The 14333-nt window shown below is 39.1% G+C and overlaps 1 protein-coding gene across 4 annotated transcripts in view; it reads left to right on the top strand.

The window, feature by feature from the left end:
* Positions 1–13317, top strand: part of ABCB5 (ATP binding cassette subfamily B member 5) — a 57858-nt gene extending 44541 nt beyond the window's left edge. For all 4 annotated transcript variants that reach the window (XM_073003281.2, XM_073003285.2, XM_073003283.2 and 1 more), the window contains exons 21-29: positions 795–878; positions 1655–1858; positions 2574–2674; positions 4393–4533; positions 6388–6544; positions 7231–7428; positions 10143–10349; positions 12370–12516; positions 12644–13317. In XM_073003281.2, the coding sequence (XP_072859382.2) occupies positions 795–878; positions 1655–1858; positions 2574–2674; positions 4393–4533; positions 6388–6544; positions 7231–7428; positions 10143–10349; positions 12370–12516; positions 12644–12841 (1437 nt within the window). In that variant the 3' untranslated portion in view covers positions 12842–13317. The remainder of the gene's footprint in view (positions 1–794; positions 879–1654; positions 1859–2573; positions 2675–4392; positions 4534–6387; positions 6545–7230; positions 7429–10142; positions 10350–12369; positions 12517–12643) is intronic.
* Positions 13318–14333: the final 1016 nt, after the last annotated feature.

Genomic DNA, 14333 nt, shown 5'->3' on the forward strand with positions numbered 1-14333 from the left:
AGGAGGGGCAGGATCTGTTCTCAGTCATCCCAGAGTACACAACACATAATGATGGGCTCAAGCTATAGGAAGCCAGATTTAGGCTGAATATCAGGGGAAACGTCTTAACTATTAGAGCAGCACAACAATGGAACCAGTTACCTCAGGAGGTAGTGAGTGTTTCAACGATGGAGGCATTTACAGTAAGAGAAACTTGGACAACCATCTGTCAGATTTGGAGGCCTGCACTACGCAGGGGGTTGGACTCAATGACATTTAGGTCCCTTCCAAATCAATTATTCTATGACTCTATGAAAGCTACCCTACAAATGGAGATCATTGTTTTTTATCAGCTTCCTTATCCTTTTCCAGTGGCTACACTGCCCAAGGCTGATATGAGATGTAGGCCAAAACTATCTGGCGCACCACAGTTGCCCACCCTAACCCTAGACTCCACTAACTGGCGCAGCTTTTCAAAGTTTTAGACAAGGGTGTCTTCCACTCACTTACTTCCAGTTTCTCCTGTAAACTCCAGGTGTTATTTTTAGGAGATCAATTTGACCCCTCTATAATACATGATAAATTATTTTTTTAAAAAATATGAAATCTAATTCTTGCTCCTCACTAGACAAATCCCCCACCCCACAAAAGGGATGTGTTACATCAACTCTTGGGTAACTCATTGATTCAGGCAGTCTGCTCTCAATGGGGCTAGCAATTTGAGTTAATAACGAATAACTAACCATAGATTTTGTTTTGTGATAAGGGTGGTTTGTAAATGTGTGCATTACTTGAAATACCTTTTCTGTTTTCAGGAGATTGGATGGTTTGATGATCATAAGAACAGCATTGGGGTTCTGTTAACCAGACTTGCAACAGATGCGTCCCAAGTCAAAGGAGTAGGTCTTCCATTACCTGATTGCTTCTTGTTGAAATTTTATTGCTTAGCTCTAATTGTTTGTGGAGGTGCTTACAACGAAACAATCCCAAAAAAGGCCACACAATAAATATATTTGAGAAAGTGCCTGGCATTCTAAATACCAGGCTGACAATGTTCTACTTTTTAACTTTTTGGGGCATTGATTCAACTCGCTGCAGGCTGAATTTTCTAACCCTCACTTGTTCAGTGTAACTCCTACCACAGGATATTCAGTAAGAAAGGGCCAAGAGGGTCTGACTGAAAGATGATTTCCACTACTTAAATTCTCTGCAGATTTGGGGTTTTTTAAAATGTGTTTTGTTTTGTTTTGTTTTGCAGTACCAAGACAAAGGTCTGCGGCTGGAATTTTTTTCGGTTTACAGCATTGCCTGTTTGACTTTGTGTTGGAATGGAGCTATACTCTTGCATTTATCCCATGGTGCATTTGTGAAATTTCAGATCACTTGTTTTAACTTATAAAGGGAAACAGTGTCAAGAAACTTCTATTGTGAATGAATGATGAATTGCTTTTTCTAATCATTCAGCTGCATGAGTTGGCAAGAACTCAACAGCTTTTTTTTTGTCAAGGTCGAATGAAAGAATTACTCACCCTGCCTTCTTAGCTGAACATGCAGATCCTGTACAGCTATGCCTAACTTTGCTTTACTAAGACATCGTAATGCTGACTTCTTATATTGTCATGTAAAGATCTGTAGCTTTCAAACTTCAAAAAAAAAATTATTTTGTTTTGTTTAGGCTACTGGAAGCCGGCTGTCCGTATTAACCATGACTGTCTTCACACTTGTGACATCTCTTGTTATTGCTTTTGTGCATGGCTGGCAATTAACGCTGCTCATCTTGGCCTGTATTCCTTTCATTGCTGCTACACAAGCTATCAGAGTCAAGTCAATGTCTGGTCATGCAGCAAGAGATCAAAAAGCCCTTGAAGAAGCAGGAAGAGTAAGTTCTCTGTTATCTCTGAAACATATGGCTATGACTCAGTCATGAGTTGGGTTTGACTGGTAGCCTTCCAGATGTACACCAATTCCCATCAGTTCTAGCCAGCATCAACAGTGGCCAGGGATGATAGAATTTGTAGCCCATTGACATCTAGGGAGTCACTCACTGCCACCCAAAAATTATATGTGCAGCAGTGGACAATCTATCCAGCAGTACTTGTATATCAACAGCTTGGTTTGTTAGTTTGCTTATCATTTTTACAATGTATTTAAAAATGTATGTAAGTCGATCATAGAAGAGCTCATTTTAAAAGCACATGATTAAAATGCAATTCCACGACCCCCCCAAAAAAAACAGAAAAGGAAATCAAGAACAAAGTCTGGATTATTTCTCTAATGCATTGGGAGGAACCAAAACAGATAGGAAGCTGCCCACTACCAGTTGACACATGGAACCCACCATCGTTTCTTTTGGTCTGGTTTATTTAACCACTGCCACTGATAATGAGAACAAGTGATGAACATGCACCGATATGCCGCTTGCAACTCTGACTTGACATATCAATGGATGCAATGCATCTACTCTCATACCAGACACATGTGGTTAGTTTAGTATTTGTTGACCATTATAAAGTTTCTCTTGGAGAGCACCTGGCTTTTCACTGTGTGTGTATTTAAGATTCATATTCTCTTTTCTTTTTTTTCCTTAACTTTAGATTTCAACAGAGACTGTGGAAAACATAAGAACGGTGGCTGCATTGACAAGAGAAGATAAATTTTTTGAAAGATACAATGAAAGCTTAGAAGGCCCATATAGGTTAAATTTTTCATACTAATAGATGTGTTATTTTTGGGATTAATTTCTTAATTCTTAATTGCCTTTGTTGACGTTTATACATAGTGAGGCAGGAGTATAACAGAGTCATTCCAAAACATCTGTTGTCTGAGGTAAAGGACAGGATCATGGTTCTTCCCTCATTTCACACCAGTCGAAGCTTTACTTCTGATGATGGGCTAGCATTGTCTACCACGCCAGAGGGCATGAGACTGATTTAAGAGATCAGAACAGACCATGTGGCAGGAACAGCTCTGCCTACCAGCAGGCACAAGCTCAAGAACAATAGTTGGGGAATTGCCACTGCAGGCCCTTGCATCTGCTACCTGAGAAAGCTACTCCCCTGTGGCTAATAGTGGAGCTAATGCTGTGAGGCCATGATCCTCTCTTGCTCCTTTACTAGCTAAAATTCTGAAAATGTAATTGGATCAACCTTTGAACAGATTTTAAAATAGTCATGTAGTCCATTACGGGCCCCATTGCTGATGTTCATAAGAGCTGTTGTTGCTGCTTCCATGCAAGATGTTTGGTGGTGTTTGATAACCAGCAGCTTGTGCAAAACTCTGGCTGCACTGAGTTTTAACATAATTTATATCCAAGTGAATATAACCGCAGGCTAAAACTCAGCACATACAGAGTCCACCATTCAACTAGCTTAATTCATTGTGCCAGTTTTGAAAACTTCCAGCATCTAGTTCCGAATACTGTTGTGCTAAGGTTTCTATGATTCTCTTTGCATGCTATCAAGGAAAAGGAGGAAGTGCTGTTTTATTTATTGCTGATATGTAGACAGAATGGTGCAATCTGGGCAAAATGCAGCTTTCCAGATGTAGCAGCGAAACTCTCATCAGCTCTAGCAAAGATAACCAATGGAACGTTGTGAACTGCAGTCCATAACCACCGGCAGGGCTGTGCCAGTTGAACAATAGTTGAGTGCCATATATTGAGTGCACTGAGGCCTGTGAGGTCACAACTTAATATCTGCTCTCAATCCCTTGACACCTCTTACTCTATCTCCATTCCCAGCTCAAATATTTATATCAGGCACAATGTGTATGTGATTCAAGACCTCTTCAGTCATAGCCTACCACGTTAGCAGCATGCTTACAAAGAAGGTCCTAGCCGTCTTCCCTCTCCGTTGTTGCTTCCCACACATTGGAAGTAATATGTTTCAAAACAGAGTTTTGTGCTTGCATGTAAGCTTCTTGTGGAGGCAAGAACCTTGGAAAATCAGAAAGCCTATACCGGAACCTCTACTTTTCACATATGTCACTCTTCCCATGGAGAAAACATGGAGAGGGGAGAGTCTAGATCCTCCTTCTTGAGCATGTTGGCTGTAACCAGGAAAGTAATGAATGAATAGGACTGGAAAAGTTATGTAGGTTTAGTTTGATAGAATCCTAAGTTATTGGACTTACATAGGTTGGATTTTACATATGTCCCATGTTTTGTCCAACATGTAAAGATAATCCAAGAAAGGATGGATGAAGAAAAGATGGGCCAACAGGTATGAATTAGGTATCCCACTAAGGTTTGAGGATTCATGTGCGAAGTGAGGTGTGGATAGATTTTGTCTAGCGCTTACTAGACAACAAGAAGTTTATATTGATGAATCCATTGTTTTGTTGTTTTTCTCCTGTTTATTTTTGTTAGTTTCACAACAAATTGTAATTCTTTCCCATTGGCTTTTCTCTTATTAGAGATGCTCTGAAGAAAGCTCCCATTCATGGACTTTCATATGGCATCTCCCAGAGTGCCAACTTTTTTATAAATGCTGCTGTCTTCAGATTTGGAGCATGGCTGATCGCCCACTGTTACATGAACTTTGAACAACTTTTTATGTGAGTTGATTTTCTAAAGATTGGTGTGTGGGATTTTTAGTATTGGATTAAAACATAAACAGAATTTTTAAAAAGATGAAGACAGAGATCTTTAGTTGATACCCAATGTGGTGTAATGAATAGAGTGAGGGACTAGGACTCCATTCTCTCACTTGAATCCCCACTTGGACATGAAAACTCACTGAGGGAGTGGAACTGGTAAAACCATTCCTTAAATATCACTTACCTTGAAAGCCCATTAGTGTCACTAGTCATTTCCAACTTAATGGCACATAATTAACATAATTAATTCTATGTAAGGATGATGATGATTATGATCATCATCATCATCATCATTCAGAAACACCACACACAGACAAAATTATAAAAACATTGACTGGCGTTATATAACAGATACAAGTTTTAACCAAAAACCTAAGTACAGTGGTGCCTCGCATTGTGACGTTAATTCATTCCGCAAAAATCGCTGTTGAATGAAAACGTTGCTATGCGATATTAAAAAGCCCATAGAAATGCATTAAAACCTGATTAATGCATTCCTAGGGGCTTAAAACTCACCGTTCAGCGAAGATCCTCCATAGCATGGACATTTTCGGTGCCTTTTAAGCGAGGAATCTGTCCCAGAAAACAGCAGGCGGCCATTTTGTTTACCCGATGGCCATTTTGAAACTGCCAATCAGCTGTGCGAAAATGGTCACTTTGCGATGATCAGTTCCCGAAGCAGGGAACCGATCATCGCAAAGTTAAATTCCCCCATAGGGAACATCGCAAAGCGATCGCTTTTGCTATCGCAAAAAGTTTGTCGCAAAGCAATTTTGTCGCTAAACGGAGCACTCGCTAAGCGAGGCACCACTGTATCTGTTCAATATTGGGGCAGTATGTATGCTGTTCTTAATACTGCCAATTTTTGTAGCTCTGATGGTGTGATTTCTGCCATCTGTAACTGCTTATAGTACTGTGTGAATTTTTTTGATATTGCTCCCAATTGTTGTTGTTGTAGTTGTTGTTCCTCGCACTCCAAAATGGAAAATTACGTGCAGACACTAACAACATAAAACACTTGAAACATCCAGAACTTTAAAATGAAAAGTAAAAGCCAGACTATGGATGATATTGTAATAACAACTGAAATGATTGAGGCAAACTGTGAAAAACTGAAGTGCACCTGATCCAGATGAGCGGCACAGATTTTGTTTAAAGCATTTAACAAGTCTCCTTCAATGTATAGCAGTGCAATTTAATCAATATTGATTCAAAATTCTACAACTGAAGATTGGACAACAATAGGCCACACATTTCTGATAATAAAAGATCAGCAAAAGGACAATGAATCCTTTATATATAATTACTAAACTGAAGACTCCCTATACCCAACTAATCAGAAAGGGAACTTTAAAAAATTCAAGAGCCCCCAAAAATCAGCTGCTTATTGATGAAATGATACTGAAGAATAGAAAAAGACGGGGGAGAGGGGAATCTTAATGTGGCCTTGATAGACTATAAAAAGGCATTTGACTCATTTCCACACAGCTGGATTAACACCAGCTTAAACATTTGTGGGATTAACAAAAATATTCAGAAGTTCCTCATGAAAAACATGGAAAACTGGAAAACTGTCTTAATGGCCTATGGTGAAGCAATTGGTGAAGTTAGCATCTAAAGAGGAATATTTCAAGGGGACTTAGTCACCACTGCTGTTTAACAGCACATGGTCATTTCAATAAGGGCCTTATTGGCTATAATATACAATACCAAAAGTTGTTTGAGAGTGACTTGCATGATGTATATTAATATGAAAAGTCTGTATTCTGTGTTCCGCTATAGCTCCTCAGTCGTAACGTTTTATATTTGCAGAGTCTTTGCTTCAGTGATTTTTGCTGCTATAAATGTTGGTCAGTCCAATTCTCTTGCACCCGATTACAACAAATCAAAAGTTTCTGCCCAAAGGATTTTTCACCTTTTGGATCGGAAGCCACCAATTGACAGCTATAATGAAGAAGGTGAAAAATTGGTAAGATTTTGTTGAAGTGTCTGTCCCCTTCAGTGCATTAAATCAACTTTGATGTTTCTTTCATAAAAGTAGCATAAATTAGCATTGCTTATTTTTATTCTTATACAATCGTTGTAGACAACTTTTAAAATTATCCATTTGCAGAAACAAATCACTGGCAGGACATGACTAAGTAAAAGGGTGTTTCAAGAGCAAAAATCTATTTTAACAGAAGTTGTACTTAAAAAATAAAAATAAGGACATGTTTACCTTAAGAGGCACTGGTGTAATCTCTGGAGTGAGGAATGGAGGAGATACAGGCAGCAGCTTCTAATGCGGTGTGTGACCCACTTGGCTTGCCTATGCCAAATGTAGGATATATAGCAGGGCAATGTAGTTGACTGAGGAATAGTCTGGTGCTGAGTGAAATTCTGCTTTGCTTAAGGTGTTTCCACCTCATTTGGGATGATTTGCCTTTTCCACTGCAGTTCCTCACAACTCCCACTGTTCAAGAGGGCCTCTTACCATTCAGATAAGCTATGCTGATTATAGGACTGGAGATGGTACAATTCAGTATCCTTTCTTTGTGTATCAGAGATTAATGTCTTCTTTCCCTGAATTAATTTTTACATATTTTTAAGGTTTAATAAAACAATCCATACAGTCCTACAGGATTACATTTCTGTGTTCATTCCCCTTTCTCCCAGCAAAAATTTGAAGGCAATATTGAATTCAAGGACATCCATTTTGTATATCCGACCAGAACAGAAGTGCAGGTTTTACAAGGGCTCAATCTAAAAGTTAATAAAGGGCAGACTTTGGCATTAGTGGGAAGCAGTGGCTGCGGCAAAAGCACCTCCATTCAGCTTCTGGAAAGATTCTATGACCCGGGATCAGGACAAGTGGTGAGTCAGTGGCTCTTTCTACACTTTGAAAATAACAGCACAGCAAAGATGTTTCTGCAGTAAGTCATTCTCCATGCCAATTCTAATACAGTGGTGCATCGCATAGCGATCGCTCCGTTTAATGAAGAAATCGCTTTGCAACGCTGTTTTTGCGATCGCAAAAGCAATCGCTTTGCGATGTTCTCTATGGGGAAAATTCGCTTTGCGATGATCATGGGGAAGCGATCATCACAAAGCCCCCATTTTCGTACAGCTGATTGGTGGTTTCAAAATGGCCGCCGGAAAAAAACATGGCCACCCGCTGTGTTCAGGGATGGATTCCTCGCTTTAGAGGCAGCGAAAACGGCTGCTGTATGGAGGATCTTCACTTTAAGGTTAGTTTTAAGCCCATAGGAACGCATTGAAGGGGTTTCAGTGCAATTCTATGGGCTTTTTAATATCGCATAGCGATGTTTTCGTTCTGCAGTGATTTTTGCAGAACAAATTAACGTCGCAATGTGAGGCACCACTGTATCTAGAACTACTTTTATGTGTGTTTGGTTCACTGTAAATCTTCACATGCTATCCAGAGTGGAGCAGAGATGAAGAAATGCCCAGTATGATTATGTACACCATAATCCATGCAAGCAAACAGCTTAAGGTAGCTTTCAGGTGAGAAGAATGTAAGAGGCAATTTTTCAGTGGCAGCCCTGTAGTGCTAGGCTATGGAGCCTATGATTATCCATATGTTGCTGGATTCAAAGTTCCATCAGTCCTAGCTGAATCAGCAATGATAAGATGATAGAAGTGGTAATTTATCAGGAGCTCTAAGAAGTCTTGGGTCGAAGAAGTTAGTGACACCAGGCTTTTTACTCAAAGTTTGCCTTGGTCAAGTTTCTGGGTTACACAAACATGCAACAAGTTTCTGTATTGGAAAGGTCTGAGGAGGAAGTACATACGAATTGCTTTGCTGACACATATAGCCATAGCAATGTTTATTTATTTATTTAAAGGGCTAGACAGTTGAGGTGAGGGGCTCTAGGACCAATTTCCAACACTCCCAAACTTGCTGTGGGCCTCCCCTCCCTGCCCTCCTGGAACACCACCAAAATTTGATGACAGAACTAGAAAAAGACATTCTCCTGAAGTTCAGCATTTTTGGCTTAAGATCAAGCATACCGAGAATGTACACCTTGTTCTCGAGGAGAATGGAGATTTATGGAGCCACATGGGACCTCTGTTCTTTAAAACAAAGAACACACATCATGTGCCTTGTTTTGAAGCTAAAATGCAGTCTTTTTATTGTAACTGCCACCAAAAAGAGTAGTTAGAGTTTGCATGGTCTGAGAGCTATGTGTTGCTTATCTTTTAAACTATTTTGAAATGTTTAAAGTGCAAACATATTGCTTAAAATATAAATAGTTGGCAGATATGATGAACAGGTGCACCAACTGTACGGATGGGATTTTTTTTAAATATATTTTTTATTTATAATTAAAAAGTACAAAAAATAATAATAAAAAAACCGAAAAATACAAAATACCTACTACTACAAAAAAACAAACTGTAAATTACGAGACTATAAATTACAAAACATAACAGTGAACCCATCACCCTCAGGACTAGCATTACACTTCTTTCCATCCATTTTCATTCCAAAATTTCAATGTTTCTTCACTCGGTGTATACCCCCTCCCTCTCCGAAATACATGTTCTAAAAATACGTTCCATATTTTTTTAAAGTCATTATTTTTCATTTGGCCCCTGCTTATTTTCATATCGGATGGGATTTTTTGACTGGTTTCTCCATTCTATCTGACTGATAACTATCTTACAGACATCTGAATGTCACTCACCTGGGCGAAAGGCCTGATCTGGAAAGCTTTCAGGCCTAGCTAGGCCTAGGTCTCCCCATGCTCCCTGTCCCTGCCCTGATACTAGCTGGCAACTTCCTTCTAAACAGGAATATAGGCCAAGCTAGGCTTGGAAGCCTTCCACTTTATGCTTTTCTCCATGTGAGCCACATTTATAAGGTGTTTGTTTATAAGGTGTATTTATAAGGTGTTTGTCTGTTAGACTGGACTCCCACAATGGAGATTTGTAGTCCAAACATCCAAAAAGTCCCACCCCTAACTAGTCAGTTGCACATGGGGTAGAGATAAAAAATAAAAGTTACCAATAAAAGACAGTAACAGCTATAACTGCAAAATTTACTTCAACCCAACATCTGTCTTTAGCTGCATAGACATTAAAAATGGTAATTACAGTTTAGTAAGACAATTAAGGCTTAAATGCATCTGAAGGCATATTCTTACATTTAAAACAGAATATTTCAATTACTCTGCATGTAGGTCACATTTACAGTATTCCTATAAAACACATTCTGGGCAGGTCTACCTATCTGAATTCAGCATGTATGAAAAATTGTTTCTTGTTAAATGAAGAAATCTGAAGCTGTGTGAAAGTCATTCTTCATTCCTCAGCTTTTCTAAATCTGCACAGGTTTGATCAGGCTACTAATAATTATGTGCAAGTCGTTAAACAAAAACACAAAGTAAATGTGTCATATGGGTAATAATATGCATTCCATTCAAATTAAAACAATGACTATGAACCGACCACATCTTGAAATGTCCATTATCTGCCTATTATCAGGTATTTCAGAATCACGTCAGGAGGAACTCCATTCAAACTTTCCAGTAAGATAATTCCTAAAGTTCTTTTTCTATTTACAGCTTGTAGATGGTATGGATTCCAAATCTCTGCATATTCAATGGCTGAGATCGAGACTGGGCCTTGTGCAGCAAGAACCTATTCTGTTCGACTGCAGTATAGCTGAGAATATCCAGTATGGAGACAACAGTCGAGTTGTTAGCCAAGAAGAAGTTGAAGAAGCAGCTAAAGCAGCGAATATTCACAACTTTATACAGAATCTCCCGGAGGTAAATGAAGCTGTCCTACTTACATTATTACTTGCCCTCTTTGTCCATGAGAATGGCTGTCTCATCCTGCAGAGATTGCCTCCAATGAACAGCACAAGACAAGCAACATTGCATATTAGAATCCTACTAATCTCTTTCTCCTTTGGATCACAATATAGCAAAAGGGAAGAGTTTGGAACTCCATTGGCAGCATGGGCATATGATGCTTCCCAACCTTGGGTAAGGCATATGTTCTTGGACTTCAGTTCCCAGAAGCCTTTGCCACCGGCTGTGCTGACCAGGATTTCTGGGAGCTGCAGTCCAAAAACACCTGGGTCACCCAAGATTGGGAACCATTGGGTAGGAGTTACTTGGAGTTGTGGAAACTTAACCGCAAGTAAGCTTGGTTGAATTTTGGGACTGATCTCTCAATTACCTCGCACAGGGTTTGGCTTCTCATTGGTAAGATAGAGGCATACCTAACTTATTTTCACTTGCTTACCCCTGCTTTCTCATTCATGTTAAGGTAATGTACACATGGTAAAATAGAGCATATAATTTTATGAATCATTTCTCATTGAGAATTTACTGCTTCTGTTTGATGACTGATTTTCTCTTTTATAATACTGACTTGAAGGATTAAGGGATTTCACGTGTACCTTGTCTGTGCAAAAAAATGTTTCTTGTGTACTTGCTCTTAGTTTAAAATTATCCATGAAAAGACTGGGCTGAGGGAAAAATCTTTAATAAAATGGCCATCATATGATGGAAAATTGGTATTTCAAACATGGCTTCCAACAAACTCGTTTTACCCTGTCCCAGCTTTGCTTAATTTCTCATTAAACTAAAGGCACAAATACACATTAAACATAACCATTCACTGGAAAGGGGATTCCCAAAGAACTGATTGGCTGAAATCTTGTTATGCAGTTATGCAAATAACTTTTAGAGGTAAACTGCTTTAAGCTAAGAAATCTCCCTATATATTAACTGTTGCATGCAGAGTTCTGTCAGTATACAACATATAATGTCTACTGAGATTTTCTTTAGAGTTTATGTCAGTTCACTTCCAAAAGTTATTCTGTTTGCATAACTGCAATAGGATTTCAGCCATTTTGTGTGATTGTGTCACAGCAGGAACCTGATTTCTCAAATGGGAAAAACTGCCTCGTTCAGTCCACACCAGTGGAATTTTAGCTTTAATGCTAGGGATAGCTATAATTTGACCTTTGGAAAGGAAGTAGTTCTACCAGTCATGTGGATCTTCCAAAAAAAGTGCACGCTGGTAATCCCCTCTGTGATTCTTTGTATTCAAGATCTAGGCAAGGGGTTGTTTAAATGCCAAGTTAAGCAACATATACATACTGCCATTTACTTCACTGAAAAGTGAGCTGGAAGCTTTGTTGTTTAAATCTAGCAAAGCATCCAACCCACTTTCCATTGAAGTAAATGGCAGAAGTCTCTTGAGTTTGAAATGATTATGGACTGTTAGAGAACTTTTAAACCTGTAATAATTTTCAGCAATATGCTCTTGCAAAATGCAAAGCGTAACTGTTATGCAGGATACCTGCTCCAATTGTTTGACCTTTTTTTTTAGTTTTTGTATACTCATTGTTTTTACCTTTAAATATTGTCTTTTAATGATGTAAGCCACCTTGGGTCCTTTTTAAAGAGAAAGGCAGGGTAAAAATATTTTAAATCAATCTATCTATCAGTGTTTCATTAGATCTGCAACTCACAGTAGCATGAGTTGGAGATTACCAAGGTCATGGCAACGAAGCTTCTTCTTGAGCAACAGAGTAGGGAACACCCCTTGCACAAACAGCAGGAAAAAAGAGCCACATGCATAGTGGACTTTTTCAGGTGCAGACAAAACAAACAGGATCCTGGCATTATATTGGTTATTTTCTTCTTTAATTTGTAAGATCTTTGTGCAGCACATTGTGTTAGAGCTGTGAATACTGCCTAATGGTTCTGTGACTTTTCTCACAACACTTACTGAGTCTGTGTTCTTTGCTCTTTTTTAAAATAAAAACTACAGAAATACAATACTCGTGTGGGTGATAAAGGAGCACAACTTTCAGGAGGGCAGAAACAAAGAATAGCCATCGCCCGCGCCCTTGTCCGAAAGCCTGCAGTTCTGCTTCTGGATGAAGCCACATCAGCTCTTGACACAGAAAGTGAAAAGGTATGTAAACCTTCCCTTTACTTCCTGCAATATGTATAATTGCCATCTGGTTTTAAATACGTCTATGGGTTGGAGTGGAAATGCTCTGTTTGTACTCTAATTGCTTCTCTTTTGTCTTTCATTACAGATTGTCCAGAAGGCCCTGGACGATGCTAGAAAAGGTCGAACCTGCATTGTTATTGCTCACCGATTGTCCACTATCCAGAATTCTGACATCATAGCAGTTATCCAGAATGGCAAAGTAATTGAACAGGGAACTCATAGTCAGCTGCTGGCAATGGAAGGATTCTATTACGCCCTTGTCAATGCACAAGTATCCCATTAGACTTTTAAGATCTGCCATATTTATACAACGAGAAGCAGAACCAATGGAAAAGTGGTACAGCAATGTACGTAAGATACCAAGAACCATACCATTGTTCTGGATGCCCATAGCAGCTTTGAGATTGGGTTTGTGTCCTATCCCACCTGGCTAATTGCTTTTGAAACTTAGAGGACTATGATGCACCAGAAGGAAACCGGGACTCTCCTGCTCAAAGGACAAAAAAGTTCAAACTCTTCACTAGGCTTTTAAGCACATCCAACGTAGGTTCTTGAGACTAACGTCATTATTAAAAATTGGCCATATCCTCTTTCTGTAGCCATCATCAATGATGTTCAGATCCTGCTAGAGCAAAATGAATGTATGTTGGACCTTTCCAAAAGGACTGAAAGACACTTATTTATATCTTTCTTTGTTAAAGTTTTTTTTTCACTGCAATGTTGATTTTGTAATAGTAATAAAAATATTTGAAAAATGAATGATCAATTTGAACACTTTATTGATAAGACTGGAGCAGACCTGAAAGCCATCAGCCCCAAAGTTCTGCCCCACTGAATTACCCTCTGCATACACTCTTCTAAGAAATTTAACATATACATGCAGAATTGTCTTCTTCTGGGGACTGAAGACAACACAGATGGCTTTTGATGTTACTGAATTTTGATGGTCCTTTATTCAAAGACCCTAATGGTTGTTGCAACTGAAATTCTGAAATATAGGTTATCTTAGTAGTTCTGCCTTTGCTCTTCTACTGAATAGATGACTTTCCCAGGAAAGCCTAACACCACATAGATTACGCAATAATCTGTTTTGTGTATGTTGGGTTGGCTCATATGCATGCTTTTTGACTTTTCATGTTAGGAAAAATGAAATGTGATATTTAGTTCTGGGTCATGGAAAGATAGGAGCCAAATACCCTAAAATAACATCCAAATGATGCAATTCTCCTTCCTAGTCATAGAAAGATAGGAAATCCATATATTTAGCAGATAGAGTGAGTCACTGTGACTCAAGATACATGCAGTAGATTCAAACCCATGGTCAGCCATGGAATCTCACTGGTAAAATCTTAAATCTCTCACATGGCTTGAAAACCCACCCTATCAAGGTCATTGCAAGTCAGATGCAATTTGATGGCATGATATACACAACACACCTGAAAAGACAACTGCTTTGAAGCCTTGCAGAATCCTCAAGCACCTTGCCTCTCCACCTCCTTAGGAACTGCCATGCCAACTTTTCTCAAAGACGGATGGCTGCTTCAGTGGGGAGCTGAGCCTTTGGTGCAGCATAGGAAGATCTGTGTAGGGTCTTGCGGTGTACTTAAGTTCAGAAAATTCACCCATTCTAAGACCTTGTGTGAGATGTTGTACCTGAAGTCTGATGGGGCCTTTGGAACTTAAGGGAAAATTTTGCAGCATACTGGTCTTGCAACATATTGCCAGGCAGTTCATTGGCCTTGCCAAACTCTTCATCACCCCCTTTCTGGCTGGTA

Source organism: Pogona vitticeps, chromosome 6 (assembly GCF_051106095.1).
Source record: "Pogona vitticeps strain Pit_001003342236 chromosome 6, PviZW2.1, whole genome shotgun sequence".
In the NCBI taxonomy this organism is placed as follows: Eukaryota; Metazoa; Chordata; class Lepidosauria; order Squamata; family Agamidae; genus Pogona; species Pogona vitticeps.